The sequence below is a fragment of the Hydra vulgaris genome, chromosome 09 (assembly GCF_038396675.1).
Source record: "Hydra vulgaris chromosome 09, alternate assembly HydraT2T_AEP".
NCBI lineage: Eukaryota > Metazoa > Cnidaria > Hydrozoa > Anthoathecata > Hydridae > Hydra > Hydra vulgaris.
Window position 1 is genome coordinate 44,941,142 of NC_088928.1, and position 26,923 is coordinate 44,968,064.

General features: G+C 28.7%; 2 protein-coding genes across 5 annotated transcripts in view; both read left to right on the plus strand.

Moving 5' to 3' along the window:
* The window catches only part of LOC136084819 (uncharacterized), a 98,109-nt gene extending 76,056 nt beyond the window's left edge, over positions 1–22,053 (plus strand). The window contains exon 6 of the mRNA XM_065805862.1: positions 18,873–22,053. Within this exon, the coding sequence (XP_065661934.1) occupies positions 18,873–21,982 (3,110 nt within the window). The 3' untranslated portion in view covers positions 21,983–22,053. The remainder of the gene's footprint in view (positions 1–18,872) is intronic.
* Positions 18,873–26,923, plus strand: part of LOC136084818 (uncharacterized) — an 84,817-nt gene continuing 76,766 nt past the window's right edge. For all 4 annotated transcript variants that reach the window (XR_010640877.1, XR_010640876.1, XM_065805860.1 and 1 more), the window contains exon 1: positions 18,873–22,053. Coding sequence is in view for 2 of the 4 variants with exons in the window: in XM_065805860.1 (XP_065661932.1) it covers positions 21,986–22,053 (68 nt within the window). In the remaining 2 variants the exon portion in view is untranslated. The remainder of the gene's footprint in view (positions 22,054–26,923) is intronic.

The following is a 26,923-nucleotide window of genomic DNA, read 5'->3' on the forward strand; positions in this document are numbered from 1 at the left end:
TAAAATCTAATTTGATAAATACATGCCAAACAGCTAATTTTTTTAATGTGTATTCTAAATCTAGCTAATTAACTAGATTTAGAATGCTTTAGGTTACGAATGAAACTTCATTTAAACTTTTGCTCTCCCAAAAAGTCTAGTTTTGATTTTATTTTTGCTTCATTATATTTCATTTTAAATCATATCAACAAAATATAAAAAAATCTCTTACTCTAGTGACAATTAGTTTATTTAAACTGTATGGGTTTGCAGTTTTAAGTAAAAGTAAATTTTAAAAATAAATATAGAGTTGTAATTAAAAAGTTTATTAGGTTCAGAAGTTCATAAATATTTTCTGTTTTTCTGCATGTTTTGAAAGGTTACACTAATTTTTAAAATAAAATATACAATAATTACATACAAAATTATTTACTATTTAACTAGTTAATTGCAGAATTTAATAAATTTTCACTTTTGTTCTATTCCAGGGTTAAAAGTGCATTTTCCTAATCCATTTATTTTTTAAATATCTTCACTTCCAACGAGGCTGCAAGCAACCACTGATTAGAGTTAAAAGTTTTTAGAAGAGAAAAGATGAAGATTATAGAGCAAGATAACAATTGGCAGACAACTTAAAGGATTGCAAATTATATGAATCAGAAAAGCAAGATGAAGGAAGCAAATTCCAAAGAACTGATGTTCGAGAAAAGAAACTTAAGGAATAAGAGTTTTTGGAGCACTTAGGAACAGTCATAGAAAAAGGATGAGAATTAATTAAATGACGAGTAACACAGGAATAAATTTAGATGGCACAAGAGACGCTATCTCTTTATAGCAGTGCCCATTATAGTATTTGTAGAAAAGAGAAAGAGAAGCTACTTTACGAAGATGTGATAATAGTTGGAGGCTGGCTGCAAGAAAAGGTCTAACTATGTTTACAATGCGTTTTTGCACCTTGTCAAAAAGAGAATTGGCATCATTAGAAGATCCGCCCTAGATATGGCTACAGTATTCCATAGAAGGCCGGATTTGAGATTTATAGAGACAAAGAATTGAATCTGGAGTAAGAAAATGTTGAGTTTGATAAACAGATGTAACATTAGCGGAGGCTAATTTTGCAATGGATATGATAGACGGTTTCATAGAAAGACCGGAAATAAGAGTTAATTCTAGAAGATAAAGAGTAGATGACTTGTCAAGTACATTACCATTCATAGATATTGGAAGATCTAAATTATTGCAATAACAATTGGCTGAAAAAAATTTAGTTTTATCTGAATTAAAGTTCACCAGCCATTGTGAGCTCTATACTGAAGCAGAATTAAGATCCTTATCAAGCTCAAATACCCCATCCAAGCAATCGGAGAGTGTTGGCTTTTTATAATGACAAGAATAAATCGTAGTATAATTAGAAAACAATGCCGCCTTAGATGTGGGAATATCTGGAAGATTTTTAATGTAAATTTAAAAGAGTATAGGGCCAAGAACAGAACCTTAAGGAATCCCTGAAGTTACAGAGCAAGGGTGCTGTCCAACAAGGACAACTTTTATACTACGATTGGAAAGGAAGGATTCAATTATCTTAAAGATGTTGCCAGATACACCATAAAAAGAGAGCTTATGAAGAAGACCAGCATGCCAAACTTTATCAAAAGCTTTAGAAATGTTGAGAGCAATGGCTTTAACCATTAGATAAAGGTTGAGACCTTTATCTAATGCACGATAAAACCTATCGGTTATTACTGTTAGCAAATCAGCTGTAGAACAAGAAGAATAATAGAACGAGAAGTTGCTAGATTAAAAAGTTATTAGATTCAAGATGAGAGATTAAGTAATTGCTGACTAAAGATTCAAAAACTTGCTTATGATAGGAAGAAGGCTAATTGGGCGGTAGTTGGACGAATCAGATTGCTCTCCAGAATTTTTGAAAAAAGGGATAACAGATGCCGCTTTCCAACAGGCTGGAAAACAAGACTCTGATAAGCACTTGTTTAAAAATGTTGAAATTATAAATGACAGCTCAGTAGAACACTTCTGGAAGACTATAGCAGGTATTTTGTCCGGGCCACAAGCTACAGAAGAAAATTAGCCTAAAATCACTTTAGATACAGAAGCTGGAGCGATAAAAATGTCAAGCAATCGATCAACCTGTTAAACGGCTATATCAGGTCGAATGCAACTTGTGGAATCAAGAGATGATATTGATAAAAGGTTTTTAGCAAACAATTCAGCTTTGTCTTTAGGTGAAGTGACAAAGTCTGAACCATACAAGAGAGGTGGATTTACAGATTTGCCCTTATTATTGATACTATTAAAGATTCTCAAGAGGTCTCTACAGCCTAATTTTTGTGATGAAATACTATATTTCATGACCTTAGAATAGCGGGCTTTGGGGTTAGACAAAACCTTTTTACAATGGTTTCTAGCAGCAATAAGCAAACATCTGTTTTTTGAAGAATCGTTTTGCTGATAGATATGGGAGTAACAGTTTCAACTTGTTTTTCAGCAGCACAATAAGAGGAAAACTATGACCAAGAGTGAGGCTTGACCTGGATATGTTGAGAGGGAAAAAAAGATTTCATGCCAGCCTGAATCCACGAAGTTATGTAGAAAGCATATTTGTAAACAGGAAGATAGAAGATTTCTACCCAAGTGCTATCTAGAAGAAAATAGTTTTGGAGAGATCAAACTGTGATCAGAAGCACCTTAGGGTGAATGTTGAGAAACTGAGCACTAACTAGAATCAGTAACAAGACTTAAGTCGAGTAAAGAAGGTAAATGAATCAGGTTAGAGCTAGTTGGAAAGTGACTATTTGAGTTTGGGATTGAGAAAGGCAAAAGTTGTGGGCTTTAATGCCTACAGAGTCTCTGACACTAGAGCCAAACCATTCAGTGTGATGAGCATTAAAGTAACAGACAACAACCATATTTGCTAATGGATAAAGAGAGAGGGCTTGGTAAATATGATCAGAAATAACATCAAAAGAGTGCAGTCTTGACATGAAGGAGAGCGATATAGAACAAAGAGAAAGGCAATAGAGTGGAGTGGTGCTAAACGAAAACACATAAAAGAATAGTCTGTGGATTCAAAATTAGTTTTCTGTCAAATGGGTGAATTCTTACTAATGTAAATGCCCAGGCCATGGATGTAACTATTGGAATCTTTACGAATTAAAGGAAGATAACCATCGACACTAAGATCACAAGATGAAATAGCTGAACTCAAGAGCAAGTAGGTCTGGTGAACTTTGCAAGAGATAAGACTCAACAGAAGAAAAGTTACTTCGAAAACCACGAATATTAGTGAATGATAGGTTCAGAGAACTTGGTGATGATGATGGTTTTTTGTGTTTTATAGTTTTTGGTGTTTTATTCATTTTTAAATTTGTTAAAGAACTCGACTCGAACTCGAAAGCATAGATAGTACTCAGTACACTGTTTGATAGCCCTAGGAATTGCCTCATAACTATTAATAAACTCTAAGCTGTAAAAAAGGGCTCCAAATGTGGCCTTGGCAATACACACCAAAATTACAAAGAGGGAAATTATCCATGCACAACATTACACTGTTAGTACTTTGATATTTTTCAGCTGTTTATAGAATCAGTCTTTTTGAGAGCTACCACAGAGTTTGGGAAACCTGACTACCAGCAAGCCTCAGAACTATAAAATTGAATTTTATAGCTGTACCCTCATTAGGAGATAATAGAATGAGTTACCTAATCATAAAAACAGAGACACAAGCAAATAGCATTGCATCAAGTCAAAGAAAGATCCAGCATTCAATATCCTAAACTGAAAACAATGTGTTAAAAATACATCTGCGCTACCTTAATAGATTTGGAAGGGGTGATCAACAGAGAGAATCTGTTTACCCCTTAAGTCTTCGCCGAGAAGGCCTTCTAGAAGACAGCATCTGGATGCATTTAATATCTCCCAAGATGAGAATTTTTTTCGAGACAACATTACTAGCCTGTACTCAACCAAGAGCCCCAAGGCAGGGTGTGTTTTAATTTGGAGTTTGAATCTCTTAGCATTTGCCTAAAAAGGCTTATTCTACAAGGCAACAGGATATGAAGCAGGTTGTACTGGGTTACATGTTACCAGTAGCAGGATAACCTGACCTGATAAACATTATCCAGAACAGAACATTATCCAGAGCAGAAAGGAGATTTCTGTTATTCCAGAAAAACTTTGCTACTGTGACTAGAACAATAAAATTTTGATAATTTTTTTGAGAAAACTCTCAATTTGGATTTAATGCTAAGCTTCCTCCTATAATATTCCTTAACTGCTAGAGTTATCCAGATGTTTCTACAATTTTCCTAAATACTCTAGAATGTTCTAGAAACTTTCAGAATTTTCAAGAGACTTTCAGAACTTCTTACAACGTTCCAAAAGCAGCTATACAAGTATAAAAGCACAGATGTATTGAAACAAGAGTCAAATTTGTGTTATTGCAGGCTAAAAGGATAACAATTTGTAGTTGAAGAGAAGTTATTTATTTTATATGTCATCAAGAGGTAGTTTGCATCCATCTGATTTATTTTGCTATCTGTGCGGAGTGTTCATTAAGACAAAAAAAAAAAAGTATTCCGTGGAAGCAAGTTGTAAATTGTGCGGAGCCTACAAGGCATACTTTGGCGTGCTGGTTGGGAACGAAGACAAATTTTGGGCACTGCATTTTACATGTAAATATTGAAAGAAAACACTTGAAGATAAACTAAACAGTTGTTTTTTGCTTATTTGTGTTATAATTTGTTTTTATAAAATTTCAATAATTTAGATCTAGTTCATTTGAAGGAGTTGTAATTTACAAATTTTTATCATAAGTTGCAATTACGTTCCATCTTAAAATCATTCCATATTTTGAAACTTCCTATCCTCAAATTATTATATTACTTATGTACATTATGTGCTATGTTACAAGTTGGTACAGAGGAGAGAAGAAAGCTATGAAGTTTGCTATCCTACGAATTTGGCAAGAGCCAACGGACCTCTTAAGCGACTGCTACTTCTTTATGGTAAACCTAAAAAATTTTCCGATTGTTTTTCTGGATGAACCTTCTTCCATCGCCCCAGTATTACACAGCCCCAATCTGTCTGTTCCAAGTCCTGCTTAGAGGCATCAACTATCTTCAGGAGACAGCAGATACTGGAGATATTGACTAAGATTCTGCAGATGATGTTGGGGATAGAAAGCTATACTTCCCTCACCTGAAATACTTAAACAATTTAATTAGGGACCTTGGGATTACAAAATCAAATACTGAGCTTCTGATATCTAGGCTCAAAGTGTGGAACTTGGTTGATAATAGCTTACAAATCACAGATCAGAGGAAGCAACATCAAAGATTTTACAATTTCTTTAGTCAACATGATGGGCTGTGCTTCTGCAATAAAATTACCGGTCTATTCCAGGCTATAGGTATCTCATGTAATCCTAATGAATGGCACCTATTCATAGACAGTTCAATTCCAGAGCCTCAAAGCCATATTGCTTCTAAATGGAAACAACTACCCATCTCTCACAATGGCCCACACTGTGCATCTCAAAGAAGACTACACTAGTGTCAAAATGTTTCTTAGTGCATTAAATGATAACCACAGATGAGAGGTCATCAAAAATATCAAAGTATATAGATTATTTTTATAAATATGTTTATGAATAATTGTATAAAACTATTTTAACTATGAAAATTTTAATAACAACTTTAGTGTCTTCGAAAATTTTTAAGAACTAATAAAGTTCATATAAAAACAAAAATTTTTTTGGTTGCAAAGAGCATAAATTATGAAGATACATAAAAGTAATATGATTATCATTCTGATTCTGATATTAAGATAAAAATTTTTGATATTTTCTGATATTAAGATATAAATTTTTATTGCAGTAGCTGTAGTCAATTGTGTATCCTAAGAAAAAATATTGTTATTTAAGATTGATTTAATTTTTTGTTGTGTGTGACTGCAGACACCTCTTTAGTCTCTTTATATTTAATCATCAAAACTTATTCTTAGAGATAAAATCTTCCGTAAAATCTTCTATAAAAATCTTCTATTAAAATCTTCTATTAAAAGACTTTTGTTTTAATCATTTAGCTACCAAAAACTTCAAGGAATTTAAAAGTTCTACCATTTAAAATATAAATATATTTTAAATTGTATAATTTTTAAATTATTTGCTGTACCCAAATTGACAGTTGTCAATTTGGGTTTCATTATGTTAACTGCTAAACATGTAAATACCTTTTTCATCCTTGCACTTTAATTTTAAAAGTAACCTAAAGTGAAAATCAGCAGTCTTGTTAGTTTATATGTTTGGATTTCTTACAATTAGCGGAACTTGATTCAATTGAATTGTAACACATACTGTTGTTTCATAATGTTGTATAAAATGGTTAAGCTTACATAAAGAATATTAATTATCCATCCAAATAACCTTTATTAGGTGGCAACATTATGTAGATGTCCTGTGCAAATTGGAAGTTAATAATTTCGAAAAAAACCAAAAAAACCTTGTGAGGTATTGTAATATACATCTAGAAAACCAGCCTGACACATTTTTAAAATTTTTTAATGAAATCCCAGATAGTTATTACAGTTTGAAGTTCTTAATGAAAATACCCATAATGTTAAAGTTCAATTTTGGTTTATGGTTTTTATACTTTTTTTTGAAAAAGAATTTTCTTTCACAATCAAATCTCTGGTTTGATCGTGAAAGAAAATGGGGATCGAATTTGATTTTATTTTTGCTGATTATAAGTCAATTTATGTAGTTATAAGTTTATTTATTGCTTGTAATTTGACTACAATTGAGTTAAAGCACTAGTTTCTTTTGCAGATAATTAAATGTTTATTTTAATAAAAATTTATATAATGAGTTTTATCAACCTGTGCTAATTGATATTATAACATGAGAGGGTTGTCATTCATCAATATAGGAATGCCAACAGTGTTGCGATAGTTGTTTGCAGTAAATAACTGAGTTTTTTTAGTTAAAATTCACAAGCCACTGCAAGCCCCAATCTGTTACAAAAGTGAGATCAGATTCAAGATCGCCTGCCAGTTCTAGGCAATTGAAAAGAGAAGACTTTTTATCAAGACAACAGTATAAAGTTGAGTCATCAGCAAATAGAGCAACTTTTGGTATAAGGTTGTCAAGAAGATCATTAATGTAGATAAGAAAAAAAACAGGACCAAGAATAGAACCTTGAGGTACCTCAGAACTTACTGGAAGAGTATTGGCCTTTAAGGATGACTTTAACAAAGCGGTTAGAAAGTAATAATTTGATAATCTCAAAAACTTTTCCAATACACCTTTCAAAGCAAGCTGATGGAGAAGACCAGCATCTCAAACTTTATAGAAAGCTTTAGATATATCAAGAGTAATAGCCCTAGTCTTGCTGGTTCCATCTGATGCGCAATTAAATCTTTCAATAACAGCAGTTAGCAAATCAGCCATAGAGTGAGACGATCAAAAACCATATTGGTTGTCTGACAGTAAGTTATTTGACTCAAGATAGAATGTTAAAAATTTATTGATAAAAACTTAAAGACCTTGCTAATAACAGAAAGAATACTGTTCAGACTTTGTTGAAGGGGTCAGGATATTCTCTACAGTTTTTGAAAATTGGAATAACAGATGCCAATTTCCAGCATGCGGGAAAACAAGATTCAGTCAAGCACTTGTTAAATAATTTAGAAAAAATTGAGGAGAGTTCTGGAAAATTTTTTTTGTAAGACTATGACAGAAATATTGTCTGGACCACTAGCCTGAAAGAGTTTATTTGAGATACGATTTTGTCAATGGAAGCTGGAGTAATTTGAATGTCCAACAATGGCTTAACTTATTTTACTTGAATGGAAGGAAGAGTATGGCCACAAGATTCAAGAGTTGAATTAGGAGAAAAGTTCTTTGCATATAGTTCAGTCTTATCTTTGGGACAGATAAGAAGATCAGTCCCATGAATGAGAGATGAAATGACCTACCTTTGTTAATGTTAATCTTAATTAGACCTTTCTTTGCTAATAACGCTGTTGAACATTTTCCTAAAGTCTCTAGAGCCTAACTTCTGAGATAAGGTACGAGATTTAATAAACTGAAAATAATAGAGCTTAGCATCAGACAGCTCCTTTTTAGGCTAATTTCTTGCAATAAGAAATAGGTGTTTGTTTTCAAGAGGGTTGTACTTTTAAAAAAGATGAAAAAAATGATAACAGTTAGATATAGCAGCTGCACAAGAAGGTGAAAACCATTGAGTAAAATGAGGCTTGAATTAAAACCAACAACCAGGATGTTATGTCTGAGGCAGAGTGAGAAAAGACATCAACCCAAACACTGTTACAAAGAAATTTATATCACATTCAGCTGTAGGGCGGAAGTAAGTAGTGTGATCGTAGTGGTGAGTCCAAGGAAGAAGTACAAGATAAAAAATTTATAGAGATTATTGCATGGTTGGAACCACCTAATGGAGAAAAAGGAGAAAGCGAACACAAGTTTGGATCAAAGATGAGATTCAAATCAAGGAGTGAAGGTGAGCAATTAGGGTTGTCGAGAAAACAAGTCACAAAGTTAACTATCCGAGTAAGAGATTGAGAAATGCAGAAGTTATAGGCTATAGAGCCAGGAGAACCAGTGGTGTTAGAGACAAGCCATTCAGTGCGATGAGCATTCAAGCCACTATTAACAACAATATTTAAAAAAAGGTAAAGAGAAAGGGATGGTCAATATGATCAGAAATTATATCTAAAAGAGCAATGTTTGAGCAGAAGGAGAACAGTAAAGAACAAAGAGCAAGGTGATAGAATGACGAGATGCTAAAGGAAAGCACATAAAAGAATGGTCAAAGGATTCAAACCTGATTTCTTGACAAATAGGTGAATTGATGCCTAAGTATATCCCTTAACTATACAGATGACTATTAGAATCTTCTTGAATCAAAAAATGCTACCTATAAGTTTTAAGATCTTAAGAAGGAACAGTCGAATTTGAATATAGATACTAAAGATTTAGATTTTTAAACTATTTTTGGCAAACTCGAAACATTTTTTTTATCATTATGCTATTAATATAGGTATTTATGATTTGCTCAAGACAATGACTGCACAAAAATTTTGACACTTTCAATGGGTGATAAAAATCTCTCGTGAATTTTGCAAGAGGTGAGATTCAACTGATGGAAGGTTACTTTGATGATTTAACACAGGTTTTTACCTATGTTAGCCTAATAGATGAAGAAGAGGCTAGAGGCTGGTCATTCAAATTATTCTGCACACCTCTAAAGTCTTTGCTTTGGAGAGTTACTACAAAACAGAATCTGGACGCAGTTAATATCTACCTAAGATGAGACACTATCTCAAGCCTTTACTTTACAAAGAGCCCCAAGGCAAGGGAATTTTATCTCTGAGTTGGAATCTCCTAGCTAAAAAAGTGATCCCTACAAGGCAGCAAGGTACTGGGTTAAAATTTAATTTTTTACAGGGTACTGGGTTACATGATACTAATAGCACGATGATTATGGGGATCCTAATCTTGACCTGGAGTTAAAAAAATGTTACTCCCTTTAAGCCATACTTTGTATCAGGAAAAACATTATCTCTAACATTGTACTAAAGATTAAAGTGAGCATAGGTTTTATAGTTAGATTCACTGGTTGGTTACTGGGCTCACACTGCATCAGAGGTTCAAACAGAACACAACATGTTTGTGCTCTGTTTAAACAATTAGACAATTTTATGATAAAATAACTTACAGGTAAGTTAACACCACTCTAAAAGTTTAGTTAGAATGTAAACATACATTTAGTAACTTACAGGTAAAGCAATACAGCACCAGCGGTAGGCAAAACGCAAACATACAAAGAGCAACTTAAGAGTGAGTGAACACCATACCAATTGTTCACACAGAGCACAAACATATATAAATTAACTTATGGGTCAGTAAACACAACTTCAGATGTTTTAACAGAATGCAATTATATATATATATATATATATATATATATATATATATATATATATATATATATATATATATATATATATATATATATATATATACATATATATATGTATATATATATATATATATATATATATATATATATTTATCTATATCTATCTATATATATATATATATATATATATATATATATATATATATATATATATATATATATATGTATATATATATATATATATATATATATATATATATATATTTATATATATATATATATAAAGTATATATATTTATATATATATATAAAGTATATATATTTATATATGTATATAAAGTATATATATTTATATATACATATATATATATATATATGTATATATATATATAAAGTATATATATTTATATATACATATATATATATATATATATATATATATAAAGTATATATATTTATATATACATATATATATAAAGTATATATATATATATATATATATATATATATATATATATATATATATATATATATAAAGTATATATATTTATATATACATATATATATATATATAAAGTATATATATATATATATATATATATATGGTATATATATTTATATATACATATATATATATATATATATATATATATATATATATATATATATATATATATATATATATATATATATATATATATATATATATATATATATATATATATATATATATATATATATATATATATATAGTAATATACAGGTGAGCTAATACAGTAACTAAGACACCTCTTAGTTAAATTAAAAAGTAATATTTGCTGTTAGAGTACACAAAAACTTTTTTTTAAAATTTGTTAAATTTGAAATGACAGACATTAAATAGTATTGATGACAACAAATAAAGTTTTAAAAGCCTTTACTTTGAAAGGCAATCCTACAAGGTCTAAGTATACTTTGAAAAATGTAGTGCTTTTAGTTAGGTTTATTTTAATTCCTCAGGAACTTTTCTTGTTATAAAATTTTATAAAACTAAACTTGTTTCAATTTCATTTAAAAGTTTAATGTTTTTGCATATAGATATTTAAAAATTGTAATGTATGTGCATAGAAATTTTTATAAAATAACTCTTTCAACAACCTTTTATAATTTTTTTAAAAAAAATGTTTGGACTAAATTTTTTTGATTAAAACAAAAGAATAAATGCATACCAAGAAAAACTTTTTCTCTGCTGATATTGTCAATGTACACTTGATGTCCCTGGTGTTGCGAGAGGTTATTCCTGAGTTTTTTCAGTTGATAACACATTGTTATGGATTAGATGTGGTTTATTTAGTTTTAGTCTATTAATTTGGAAACATTTATTTGCTTTTCTTGGTAAGTTTTTTTATTTTAATTGAAGCTTGCCTTCTCTATTTTGTTGTAAGTCAAAAAGTCAGCATAATACATGCCACAGTCTAAAGACTGTGGCATGTATTACGCCACAGTCTAAAGACTGATAATTTATTCAAACGCGCTTGAATGTATTATGCCATGATAATTTATTCAAGCGCGTTTTATTCCTAAGAGTTTTAGTGCATGACGACATTAACTTTTTTGTTTGTTTACATTCTCGAAATAATTTAGAAAGCAATATTTTCACATGTTTTTTTGTTTAGATTGCAAACAATCATTTTTTTTAAGCATTTGCAAAGACATTTTTTGTTAAACTGCCAACTAAACAAGTACAAAACTCATGAAGGTTGCAGAAAAACAGTTTGTGTTTTGTCTATAAAAAAAAGTTATAGAAAATTAATCAACTTTATAATTGAGGAAGTGCTGAAGCTTGTTAAAAGTGATTTAAATTGAAATGATGATAAAAAGAGTTTCACAAGGTATTTGCAATTGATGTTACACTAGTTTGCAAAAGAAAGACACTGGTGTACCAAAAATACCACTACTACATCTAGACAATTTTGATCCCACTGTTATAAAACTTTTACCAAGAACAGCAAATAAATGTTTCCAAATTATTAGACTAAAACTAAATAAACCACATCTAATCCATAATAATGTGTTATCAACTGAAAAAACTCAGGAATAATCTCTCGCAACACCAGGGACATCAAGTGTACATCGACAATATAAGCAGGGAAAAAGAGCTCACAATGTTTGACAAACCTTGCTCAAGGTCACAGAGATTTTTGCACAACTGGAACAAGATCTAAAACTTTACAGATAATGGTGCAAGATGACTTTAAAGGGGCAGTAAAAATTTCAGTTTATGTCATTGCCAAATAAGCTAATTCCCATGAAGAAAAGTAGTTTCAAGTTACACAAGGTAAAATTTAGAGAAATAAGAAAACAGAGCCAATTTTACAATGCAGAGTTTAAAGGTTATTTAACTTAACACTGTAATGTTAAAAACGGGAATAAGACACTTAGCATGAACACTAAATAAACCAACAGGAGTTTGAGTAGTTTAGCCATAGCTTGAACAAAAATTTGCAGCTGCTAAATAAGCTTTTGTAGATAAAGTTAAAGAAAAGAAAGAAGCTCATTATTAAAAAGGTTCTGCACTTGGATATTTAAGTGAACAAGAAATAGAATCAATGCAGTAAAATTTTAAGTCTCACCGGCAAATATACAAGCAAAGCCTTTCACATCCTGACTAAAGAACTTAAACATGAATTACTGTCTTCCTTTACATAAATAAGAATTCCTCCAAGTTGTTTATTTATTTGTCTCTCTAACAAAACTTTCAAAACTGGAAAATAAAATTATTTTTTTGTTAATTTAAAGAAATTCAAGTTTCTGTTAAGCAAATTGTATTAAAAATATTTTCCATTTCCTTTAAAAATTTGGAATTTTTGTTTTAAATTTAAAGATTCTGAAGTTCCAAACTTCAGAATTTTCATATTTAAAAAAACCCCACACCAACCAAATGTGAGGGATAAAGGACCGTCTTAATGGTGTCACAAGATTCTTCACTAATGAAATATCTGCATTTTTGAAAAAAATAGTTGATATCAATACCAAAATCTGAAACATCAACTTTTAACTGCAATAACAGCTTAGCTTTCTCAATGTTTCACTTTTTGAAATTATTTTTAACTGTTATGAAATACTTCATGCCTGAACCTTGCCTAAACTTACTCATTGCTTTTTCAGTGTTATCTGTTGAAAACTCTCCTACTTTAACATAAATCAATTTTTTTCAACGAATATTTACACATCTCTACTAATCCATATTATGTATGCCAAATTAAAGTACCTGTATCTCTAGTAAAAAATTTCATTCCATGATTTTGTTCACTACTCAGTTTAAGAGCCATTTCTCCAAAATCAAGTAAAAACGATATATTTGTCTATTTTTCAGAAATAGCTCTTTTATAAGAATCTAAATATTGTCACCATTAATTTCTTTAACACTTAGACAATACACCAGAATTACACAGTAATTTTTCCTAAAAAAAAAATGGTTTCATTCATATTTCTAGGATGGATAGTAAATATATATATATATATATATATATATATATATATATATATATATATATATATATACATATATATATATATATATATATATATATATATGTATATATATATATATATTTTTTAAACTGTAAAACATGCGCAAAGTGTTGCTACATTGACTATCTTATAGCCTGACTTGCAACAAAGTGCTGCTACATCAAGTGACAAATAGCCTCACTTGCAACAGAGTACTGCTTCATCAACTGACAAATAGCCTGACTCGCAACAGAGTGCTGCTACATTGACTGAGGGTTTGGTTGGGGTAGGCAGTCTATCAAATAATTAAAAAAAATTTTTTTTTTCAATCTTTAAAATTAAAAAATACTTTGAACTGACATTTTGTGGTAAAAACTTATAGACAACCATTCAAGAGTATATGTATAACTGGTGATGCGAAAGTTATTGGACAAATCCTAATTTCATTATTTGAGCACAATAATTAGTTTTTGTGGTTTTATGCGTAGGCATAAACGTTCTATAAAATATAAACTTTATTATTTGAAACACAATTATTTAAAATGAGGTTAAATGCAGCTGAACAAAAATCTTTTCGAAAGCGACTAAAAATGTTTTTTATAAATAAACCTAATATATAAAAAAAAAAAATCGTAAATCATTTTGAAAAGGAAGGATTTGCTTGAAGTACAATATATGATAACCTAAAAAGACTTGAAACTGTTCAATCGTTTTCTGATAGAAAGTACCCTGGTCGTCCGACATCCTGGACTAGAGAAAAGAAAGCCGAATTAACGAGACTTGTCAAAAATCGAAAAGGGGTCAGTCAGAGAAAAATAGGTATTAAATTCGGTGTAAATCAATCGACAATTGGTTAATATAAAATCGTCAGTTAATATAAAACAACAAATAAAGGCAAAGAAAAGAAGCAGGAAACTAGTTAACCAACTCTATAACACAAAATCGCTTCTAATCATTGATGACGAAAAATACTTTTGTTTTGCAGGGGACAACATGCCTGCAAATTCTGGATACTACACAAACAACAAAAAGACATGCCCAGAAAGTGTTCGTTTTATAGGAAAAGAGAAAATTCCAAAAAAATTATTAATGTGGATAGCCATATCTGACCGTGGTATGTTCGAGCCATTGTTTCGCACTTCCAAGGCTGTAGCGATCAATTCATCAATCTATATTAATGAATGTTTAGAAAAACAACTTCTTCCATTTATTCACAAGTATCATGGAGACTTAAACTATTTATTTTGGCCAGATTTAGCAAGTTCTCATTATTCTAAAGATTCTCTAAATTGGATGGACCAATATGTCTATTAAATTGATAAAGAATCCAATCCCCCAAATGTGCCTCAAGCACGACTAATTGAAAATTTTTGGGGACATTTGGCACAGAAGGTTTACGAGGAAGATTAGCCAGCTTCAACAGAGCAAGTTTTGATTGATTACATTAAACTAAAACTACAAGAAATTGATTTAAACTTTTTACAGTCGCATATGAAAGGCGTCAGAGCAAAATTGAGATCAATTGCAGATGGTGGTGTTTTTTCATATAAAAAATAATATATTTTTATTAAAAGATAAATGCTTTATTTAAAAAAAATGTAATAGTTGTTTGTTTTTTTATTTATAAATAAGTTATTGACGTTTTTATTTTGTCCGATAACTTCCGCATCACCTGTTATATATATATATATATATATATATATATATATATATATATATATATATATATATATATATATATATATATATATATATATATATATATATATTATATGTATAAGTTTGCATGTATATAATCTAATTTAGTATAATGTCATCTATGTGCGTCTAATGCATCATTCATATGTTGTTATTATTATTATTTTTCTTATTAAACAAAATTAATGGTGCCTAGAAGATGAAGGGTAGATGACTCAACGAGTAAATTATTATTTATAATTATATAAAGATGTAGATTTGATTAAATATTTATAATAGACGATTAAATATTTAGAATAGATTAAATATTTAGATTGTTGCTATATCAATAAGCTGAAAATTGACTTTTATCTAAGTTAACGTTCATCAGCCTCTGAAAGCCAAATGCTGTAGCAAAAGTAAGATCCGCTTTAAGCTCAAATAACCCCTCCAAGCTATCAGAGAGTTTTGGTTTCTTATCAAGACAAGAATAAATGATAGTATCATCAGCAGATTTAAGACATTCTGAGAGATCGTTAATGTAAATTAAAGAAAGTATATCGCCAAGGATAGAACCTTGAAGAACCGCTGAAGTTACAGTGAATGAAGAAGAGTGCTGTCAATTGAGGACAACTTTTATACTACAATTGGTAAGGAAGGTTTCAATTATCTTAAAAATGTTACCTGATACATCGTAAGAAGAGAGCTTATGGAGAAGACCAGCATACCAAAACTTATCAAAGGCTTTAGAAATGTGGCGAACAATGGCCATAACCTTTACACATCTATCTAATGCACAATAAAACTGATCAGTTATTACTGTTAACAAATTATCAGTAGAACAAGAAGATCAAAATCATAAGTTTTAGATTCAAAATATAAAATAAAGTGTTAGGAAAAGACTAATGGGGCAGTATTTAGACGAGTCTGATTGCTCTCCTAAATTTCAAGTTAGAAAAAAAGACTCCAATAAGCACTTGTTAAATAGTATAGAAAGTATAAATGATAGCTCTGGAAAACACTTCTGCAAGACTGTAACAAGTGTATTGTCCGTACTACAATCAGTGATCATGATCGGAAACAAATTGAGTAGAAAAGACAATTGATTCGAACTGTCTAGAAAGCAAGTTGGAAAGTTGAACATTTGTATTAGACTCTGACACTAGAACCAAGCCAATGTGCTGAGCATTAAATTATCCAACAACAATGACATTGGCTAAAGGATAAAGAGAAAGGGCTTGGTCAATGTGATCAGAAATAACATCAAAAAGAGTGCAGTCTTAAGATAAAGAAGAGCACTTTAGAACAAAGAGAAAAGTGGTGATGAACAAAAGCACATAAAAGAATAGTCTGTGTTTATACTGGTGAATTCTTGTGAATGTAAATGTTCAGGCTAACCATGTGACTATTATAGTCTTAATGAATTAAAGGAAGATAACCATTGACATAAGATCACAAGATAAGACAGCTGAACTCAAATTAAACTCGAAAAATGCATGTAGGTCTGGTGAACATTGTAAGAGACACAAGACTCAACAGAAGAAAACTTACATCAAAGACCACAAATGATTGTGAATAACAGATTTAGACAACCTGGTAATGACAATGGTTTTTTGTTTTTTATAGTTTTTGATTTAGTAATTTTATAAATTGATTAAAGAACTTGGTTCAAATCACACATGCTACTTGGTACACTCTCTAATAGCAATTGCCTCATTAATGTTAATAAACCCAAAGTTGTAATGAAGGCTTTTAATGTGGCCTTATAATTCACACCAAAATTACTAACTGGGGCACCTCCATCTGCAATATGGCACTGTTTGTACTCTGATATTTTACATCTGTTGATGGAATATATATATATATGTGTATATATATGTGTGTATATATATACACACATATATATATATATATATATATATATATATATATATATATATATATATATATATATATATATATATATATGTATATATATATATATCTATATATATATATATGTATATATATATATATATATATATATATATATATATATATATATATATATATATATATATATGTATATATATAAATTTATATATATACATACACACAATCGCACATATATGCACTACCATTCATAATTAGTCAAGTGAAATTAATTTTTTTTAAATGCTATTTTTTATTTAACTATTTGTATGTTTATATTTGCACTATTGGATAATTTAAAAATATTTTGATTAAAATGCTTCGATAAAAGTCATAAGAATAATATAAATGCTAAAGTTGGCAAAAAGATAAGATTGTTTTTGTCTAAAAGAAATTCTTTGAATGATAAAATAGGGTGTATTATTGACTGTAAAACATATTGGATGTAGTGTTAAGGTGTATTGCTGTTTTGTTGGAGTACCACAGTTGTTTTGTAAAAATAGAGGGATTAACTACAAATAGTTTAATGTTTTTTTTGCAAAAAATGTAAATATTTGAACAAAAGCTTTCTCAGAATTCACGGAGTTCTTTGAAAAATTTCAAAACAGCCCCTCCCTATTACGTCAAAGCAAGATATTTAGACTTTTTTGTATTTGATCATTGTTAATTTTTGAATATAATAAACACTTGTTTTTTTTATTTTAAATAGCTTATTTGGAATCTTTAAAAATCATGCTACACCTTTGATAGGATAGGCTAATGGAAGCCATTTATTTTTTCGAAAGAAAATGGCTTGAACCTTAAATCCAAAACTTATATTTAAAAAATTGATATAAGTTATTTGACTGAGTTAGAGAATGATTTAATATTGGACAGAATGAGCTTCCCAATCAGCCTTCCCAATCACAAGATTTCTTTTCTATTGGATTTTTATGAAAAGAATTAATAGTAATTTCAAAAACTAATGCCTAATAATGCATGAAATGTGTAAAAAAATTTATTAGTGGCATAAAATTGACTATATATGTATGAACATATATATATATATATATATATATATATATATATATATATATATATATATATATATATATATATATATATATATATATATATAATGCGGTAGTGGTGTAGTGGTAAGAGCGCTCGCTTTGTAAGCGAGAGGTTCGGAGTTCGACTCCCACCACGTCCCTGGAAGTACCGCGCTCAACTTAGTTTCTCCGCGCAGCGGCCTTGCTCGGCAAGGTTCGTGTTTCGGAGTTAAAGAGTTGAGAGAGGGTTGCACCACGAATAACAACCAAAAAAAAAAAAAAAATAATAAAAAAAAAAAACACAAAAAAAAAAAAAAATATGAGTAGCCTCCTCGACTGTAGTGGCCCCCCTCGGGCCTTGGGGAGGTGAATAATCTAAAAAAAAAATAAAAAATATATATATATATATATTTATATATATATATATATATATATATATATATATATATATATATATATATATATATATATATATATATATATATGTATATGTATATATATATATATATGTATATATATACATATATATATATATATATATATATATATATATGTATATATCTATGTATATATATATGTATATATATACATATATATATGTATATATATATATATATATATATATATATATATATATATATATATGTATATATATATATATTTATATGTATATATATATATATATATATATATATATATATATATATATATATATATATATGTATATATATATATATATATATATATATATATATATATATATATATATATATATATATAAATATTTATATATATATATATATATATGAATATTTTTTTACAGGTGCATTGTTGAATATTGGTAAGCAAAAAGATATAACAAATTTTGATGGTTTTTCTCATAAGTTAAACAATTTGATAAGTGAATCAACACAATCTTTGTATTATCCCAAGTTACTCATAGCTATGTCAGAGATGATAGTTTATTTAATTATTGATCAAAGTCAGCTAGATCCCATTATTCGTATAAGAAGAGATGAAGTAGTAGCTGCTAAACTTAGACAAAAACTTACTAGTCTAGTATCAAGTGCAACTTTGGATAACAAACAGCTTCAAAGTTTTGCAGAAGCTTTTGTTGAACCAGTTCATCTTACACAAGGACCCCCTGGTACAGGTAAATCCTATTTGGGTGTTGTAATTGTTCAGGCATTGCTAATCATTCAAGAATTGTGGAATTCTGTTGATTCAACTGTTGGAATGCGTCCAATATTAGTTCTTTCTTATAAAAATCATGCTATAGATGAGTTTCTTACTGATTTGGTTAAAGCAGAACACCATGTTAACTTGATACGCATAGGTAACTCTGATGAACCAGCTTTACATAGATACTCTGAAAAGAACTTTCAATCATCAGACTTTTTTGTTGATTGTATTAAAAATGAACTTCAGGTACTTCTCAAACAAAAGGAAGATTATCAGCATTTTCAAAAATCCTTGTCTCCTTTGTTAGCTTATGAATTTTTTGTTTATCCAATTTCACATGATCAAATTGATGAAAATGATAAGAAAATTGCTTCATATAATGCAGCACTTTTTCTCCATAACTTAATTGTTAATGTTAAGCAACTGACTGAGTTTTTAAATGATAAAGATATTGATGAATTTGAGAAGTTAAAAACAGTTTGGGATGATATGATGTCAGAAGAGTCTAAAAAAATCTTGAATGAAAGTGATATTCAAAATCTGTGGAATGGTATAAAGCACTATAATGATAAAATGGACTTTTGTGATGTGATTCTAAATTTTATTAATGGAGTCAAACCTCTTCCTAAGTGTTCCTTCAATAATTATTGTAATAACATGGTATGCAGTAAAACTATTTCATTATGCTATGAACATAAGTGCAAGCATGAATCTTGTTGCTCAGCTCATCTTGAAAGCCATTTACTATGCAAGGAACATGCTTGTCAAGCATATGAATGTAAAATGGTCAAATTATCATCGCCACAAGTTTTTTGTAAAGAGCATGCTTGTTTTGTATGCCTTAAAAAAAATTTGGTTGCAAATAAATGCATTGATTCCCCTCCACGGAACTCTTGTCTCGATCACCCACTGTGTACTTTTAAAGAAAATAATCAGAATACTTCTTGTGTGAGTTTAGCTTTAAGTGGCAAATTTTATTGCAAAGATCACATAAATAAAGTATGCTCACTAAAAGAGTGTAACCAATTTGCTTTTTCTCATTTAGAAAGCAATTTTGGCAATGTTCCATTATGTCACAATCATAAATGGAAATTTGAATCTAGTAATGTTACTTATCTTGAAAATAGTATAATGCCTGAGAAGCTTGTTTTTCATGTAGCAAATTGTAACTTTGTCAAAATACCACCACAGGTTTTCTGTAAAGAGCATGCTTGCTTCATATGTTTAAAAGAAAATTTGGTATCATGTAGCATAGATATTGCTCCTCGAAACACATGCTCAAAACATCTATTGTGTGTATATATGAATCAAAACAAACCTTGCATGAATTTAGCTCTGTCCAATGCCATTTTTTGTGAGAGCCACTATCTTAAATATTGCTTAACAAGTAACTGTAAAAAAGTTGCATTATCGCAATATGAACCATACTGTGAGACACATAAACCAAAATGCATTTTTAAGAGAAGAAACGGCGAAAAATGTGACAGTGATTGCATAAAGGGGTTTGCATATTGTTATGATCATGTTAAATTGTGTAGTGCTTCCCCTACCTCCATTATTGAATCTAACTTAAATGATCAAACTCAACAAATTAATAATATTCAATATGATGGAAGTGTTAATGCCACAATGAAAAGTAAAATTAAAATTAGTTTAATAGATGCTACTAATAAAGTGGATCATAAGCACATTGTTAGTGAAATGAAAGATGGCTTAAGTTTAGCATCACAAAATGAAGTCCATTATGAAGTTCCCAAAAACTGCTTAGCTCTAAATATAAAAAAGGAGCAATGCAAAGAAATGAAAAAGCAAGATCACGAGTATTTTTCAGATCATGTTAAGAAATATTATGCTTTACCTATAAATAATCATATTAACTCAAAAGTTGAGCAAACTGATAAAAGTACCATTTTTTTAACAGAAAATGCAAATAAAAGTGAAATAAATACACACAAAGCTTATATTTCTTTAGTTACTAATGGAAAATATGAAGAAGATAAAGATAATGTAGAAAAGTTTAATACAGAATTTAAAAAAAAGGGTAGTAAAAATCATAAAGAAAATAAAGTCAAGGAACTTTTTGAAATAAATAACGAGTTTAAAGAATTTTATAATAAGAAACATGAAGAAAATATTACTAAGAAGCTTGAAGAAATAGGTAAGAACTATTTTTCAGATAACTTAGGTAGAAATGATGACAGCGTTGACACTGAAGTTAATACTGATGAGCTTTTCATTGAAGAAAGTTTTGATAAAATTGAATATGATGATGATATAAATGATGAGCCAGCCAATTATCAACATTTGCGAGATGTATACTTTGAAGATGAAAAAGATGATAATGAAATTGAAGAAGAAGAAACCCCTCAAATTAATCAAGTTGAATCAAACAAAACTAATGAGATAAAACCTTTATTACCACCTGAAAAATGGAGTTGGGAAATGAGTTTAGAGGATAGATGGCATCAATGTAAGCTTTTAGAAAAAGAGTTTTCTTTTTTGCTTTTGAAGTTAGAAGAAATTAGAAATTTTAAAATTAAAATTCTCAGAAAAAATTATTATGAGGAAAAAATGAAGGCAAAGACACGAGTTTATGAAAGAAAAGCAGTCATTGGAGGTACAATTGTTGGCTGTATTGCTCGTCTTGAAGCAATTCGTAGCACAAAGCCGTTTGCAATTCTTGTTGAAGAAGCTTCTGAGGTTTTAGAACCATTAGTATTTTCATGTTTGACAGATACAACATGCAAGTAAGAAATGATTGGAGATCACTTACAATTAAAACCCTCTGTAATGTCAAAAATTATGTTTGAACGCAAAAACAAGTAAGATGTTACTTTTTAATCATTCAGTTTTATTTTACTACATAATATACATGTATACAATTTATAACAAAATCAGTATAGTATATGTGCCTTTTATATGTATTAGTTATATATATGACAAGTTAGTAATGCTTGATTTAAGTCTTACAGTTGTGTGTACATATGTTCATTTGTATGTAGTTTAATGTTTTTGAGTGTTTAATGTTTTAAGATAGTTAAAATAAATTTTTTTATTTTATGTAACATTTTTTTTTTTATTATTATTTTTAGATGATCTTTAGATATATAAACCAGAGAAACAAGTTAAATAATAATTGCATTACTTTGATTTTTTTTTTGATTATAATGAATGAGAAATTAAAGTTTATATTAAATATAACTCTTTCTCTTATAGGTGATACTAGATAGTAGCCAAATAATAACATTAGGATATATTACTTTTGATTAGGACTCTTAGTCCATTCTGTGACTTGAAATTAAGTTTTTATTAGTATGTATGTATGTATGTATGTATGTATGTATGTATGTATGTATGTATGTATGTATGTATGTATGTATGTATGTATGTATGTATGTATGTATGTATGTATGTATGTATGTATGTATGTATGTATGTATGTATGTATGTATGTATGTATGTATGTATGTATGTATGTATGTATGTATGTATGTATGTATGTATGTATGTATGTATGTATGTATGTATGTATGTATGTATGTATGTATGTATGTATGTATGTATGTATGTATGTATGTATGTATGTATGTATGTATGTATGTATGTATGTATGTATGTATGTATGTATGTATGTATGTATGTATGTATGTATGTATGTATGTATGTATGTATGTATGTATGTATGTATGTATGTATGTATGTATCAGGCTTGGATAGGAATTAGAGATGAAAATTGAACCCTATTTTTATAGTTTGGGTCCAGTTCAGTTAAATCTAATGTTCAAGTTTGTTTCGGTCTTAATTGCTGTTTGGGTTTGGATCGGTTCAGTAACAACTAAAGTTTGGGTTTGGGTTGGATTGCCTTTAATCCAATTGTTTTTTTATTAGTTTGATTAGTTACATTCACAATGATAAAACACAAATAAATTAAAGTAATATTAAAGTAATTATCTACCATTAAATAAGTGAAAAAAGCATTTTTTATTTATTTATTTTAGTGAAATATTGACAAAACTTTGACAAGAAAACCAATAAAAATATTTATAAATTCAAAAAAGTAAACTTTTCAATTATTTTGGGTTACAATGGTTGTTTATTTTGAGATTTGTATAGCTACAGTTGCTGAGGGGCAATTTTCTATAAGTACTTGTTATAGTTGAACTAATGTAATAAACGAATATATTTAGCCTGATGGCTAGTACAACCAATTATAGAATAATTTCTATTTTTAATAGTTATATTTTTTTGTTTTTATCTTAGTTTGCATTTTTTTTTAAATTAAAAAATTTACTTTTCTGCTCATTGTTTCCCATAATTTTTAAGATGTTTTTGACAAAACGCTTTGAAACTTTTCCAGAAGATTAACAATGGGTATGACTACAATTTGAACCTTAATCAAACATTTAAATCTAGTAGAACCTTCAATTTTGATCAATTTTGGTGCAAACAATTGTGAATGTTGTCTTAGATCAGGGTTTCAGATTGTTATTTGTGCTTTTATTATGATACAATGAAAATTTCAGTTCAAAAATTTTAATTTTTGCAAAGAATTTTAGGAAACAGATCCTTTCCTATTTTGTCCTTTATCTCATAAATTTGGTGCATGTGCAATAAACTTGAAATTTTTTTAACTTCACTCTTAATTATATTTTACATTATGACTAAGCACAAAATAACTTTTTTATTTGAAAAAATCAGTTAATTAAATTTTTAATTTTAATGGTAGAAAAGTACCGTAGCTATTATTTTATATAATATTATATTATATAATATAATATTTAAAATATAATATAATATTTCATATATTATAATATTATTGACATAATTTGCTGTCTTTTAAGTTGTCTGTCAATTGTTATCTTGCTCTATAAACTTCATTTTTTCTGAACCAGTAACTTCCAACTCTAATAGTGGTTGCTTCCAGCCTTGTTGGAAGCAAATAGGTTGAAAAAAACCAAAGTTTTGAACTACAGTAGTTTGATAAAGCATTGCAAATTATTTGAAATAACATGCAATGCTTTATCTACTGCAACTTCAAATGTTCAAAAAACAAAACGCTGCAGTTATAGTGTGCAAAACATAAAAGCAGTAACTTTCTGAACACAGATAACAATAGCTTAAGTAGCCTTCGGTCAGTCTAGTAATAAGGATTGTATGTTATATTTGAGAAATATCAGCTTTTTTAATGTTTCTGGGTTTAGGCGAACCCTACTATCACTAATCATCACCGCATATACTGAAAACACTCTTTCAGTATTTGTCGCAGGAGTAGCCAACAACTATCTAGCAATCAATGCCATTGTCGAAAGGTTATGTTCATGGTCATTGTCTTTACAGAATTGCAATGCATCACGCTCTGTCATGGACAGTGCCAAGTATAAGTTAAATTCATGTTTTGTGTGTCATTACTGCCAGCCTTAAACTACCTTAAACAGCCAAACTTAAACTTAAAGCAGCTGTTTTAAAGTCTGTCTGCAAATCATACAATTCAGGATCAACTTTACTCTTTTTTGAATGAGAAAGTTATTCTGAATGACTGCATTCACTAAAGCTGTCCACATCTGTATTACCTGAGTCCTTGTGTATCACCTGAGATTTTGAAGAAGATATAATTTTGTCTACCATACTACGTATCTCTGAATAAACAAAACTGCGATATTCTGCATTGACGAAAAACGAGTACCTATATGAAGGAACAATAAGTGTTAATAACTTATGAAAAGGATGAATGATATATTTCTTAATGAAGCTAGACAGAAAAGTTGCTTTTAAATTATGCCTACTGTCACTGTCTGAACCATGGATCTTACAGACTGACCGTTATAAAAATAGTATTATGTTATTTTTTGTAAAATTATGTTATGTATTATATTATGTATTGTAGACTTATTTTATGTGTTAGGTTATGACAATCATGTTATACTATATATTATAATTTTACATAACTACACATATTTACATAATTATGTTATGTTTTATGTTATGTATTATAGACTTATGTTATGTATTAGATTATGTATTGTATTATGTAATACGTTATATTTTGTCGTGCGATAAACTAGAATAAAAATTCAAAAAACTAAAGAAAAAAGAAAACAATTCCTTACAAAAAAGAAAATATATAAGCTTTAAAATAAAACTCAAACTTCAAGCAAAAATTACTTTTTGTTACTGGCGGCAAAATTTACTTTTTGCTACGTTTTTAATTGAGTTACAAATAAATTACTTTAAAACTTATCTTTTGAAATGTTTTATTAAAGTTACGCAAAAAAAAAAAAAAAAAAAAAAATAGAATCAAAAATATAATGCAATTAAATCATTTCATTGCAATTGGAAGATTTAATTTAAGTTATTCTTTATTTAAAGTAAATTAAAAAAATGAAAAAAATTTTTAAAAGATTATTAGAAAGACATGGAAAAATAGTTTTAAATGTTTACATTTATCATAAAAAATTCATGCCAGCTTAAAAAAAATTTAAGTACAAGATTTAATTTACACAAAATGTGTTTATTTTAAATAATCATTGTAATAAATTTTTTATTCTATTTAAAGCATTGGCGTAAAATAAAAAACTTTAGAAAAGATTGAAGATTAAAAGTTAAGGTAACAATTTTTTTAATAGCGTTTAAATTGTTAAAACATCAAAACAGCTGTGGTCAAGTTCTAAAGAAAAAAAGTTATAAGCATGATCAGTTACAGCGTGTGATCGCATGTCATTTCTGTCCAAGCCTGATGTATGTATGTTAGGGTGTGACAATTGCGCCAACTTTGTCGAATGATGCTATTCACAATTTTTTTATAGCATTTAGGCATGAAAATGACATATACAAATTTTTTTTTAAGATTCATCTTCAATTAAATGGGCACTGCCAAATTGAAAATACAAAATATACCCCAAAAGTCTTTTCCTTGTGTACATTTTAATATCATTTTGGGGCTCAAAAAAAGAAATAAGCTGGTTTCTTTTATTAAATTTCATTTACTAAATACAGCCATATAAAGTACAAGACAATAAGAAAAAGTTACTTCACAGGGTGTAATAAGGTATAAAAGTGCCAAATGAAATTACTTTTTTTTTAGTAGACACTTTAGTCATGTGACAAATTCTGTAGACATAATTCTGACAGTTTTTTTGTACATAAAGCATACTTTTTCAGAATAAATTTTGACCATTTTTTTTATCTTTCATGTCATAGTAAAATGTTTTACTAAAAAGTAAAAGGATTATACTTTCATAAAATATCTGCTAGATTTTGTAATAAATGTTTATCTAGCTGTGGGAATATTTCAGTTAAATTTTTGTAATTATCTAAGCTTAAAATTATTCTATTCGCTTCTAGTACCCTTTAAAACAGAATATAACATTTTCTTGCTTTGTGTATTTTATGTTTTTGGTTTTGTGACAAATTGGTCGGTATAAAATAAATTTAAAAAAACTAACCTTTGACTGATATTTGGTACATCAGCTTGAATTTTAAATTTAAATTTAAAACCTGTTTAATACCATCCTCTTCTTCTTTCAGTCTGTATAAATTTTTAAATCACCTATTTCAGAAAATAATTTTGAAGTAAATATATCAAGTGAGAACAATAAAACGAAGGGTAAAAAATTGAAATATCAAAACTCGTAAAGTTGTTTTAAAAGATTAGAACTTGCTTTATCCAATTGTAAAAATAAGTTCAAATCTGGT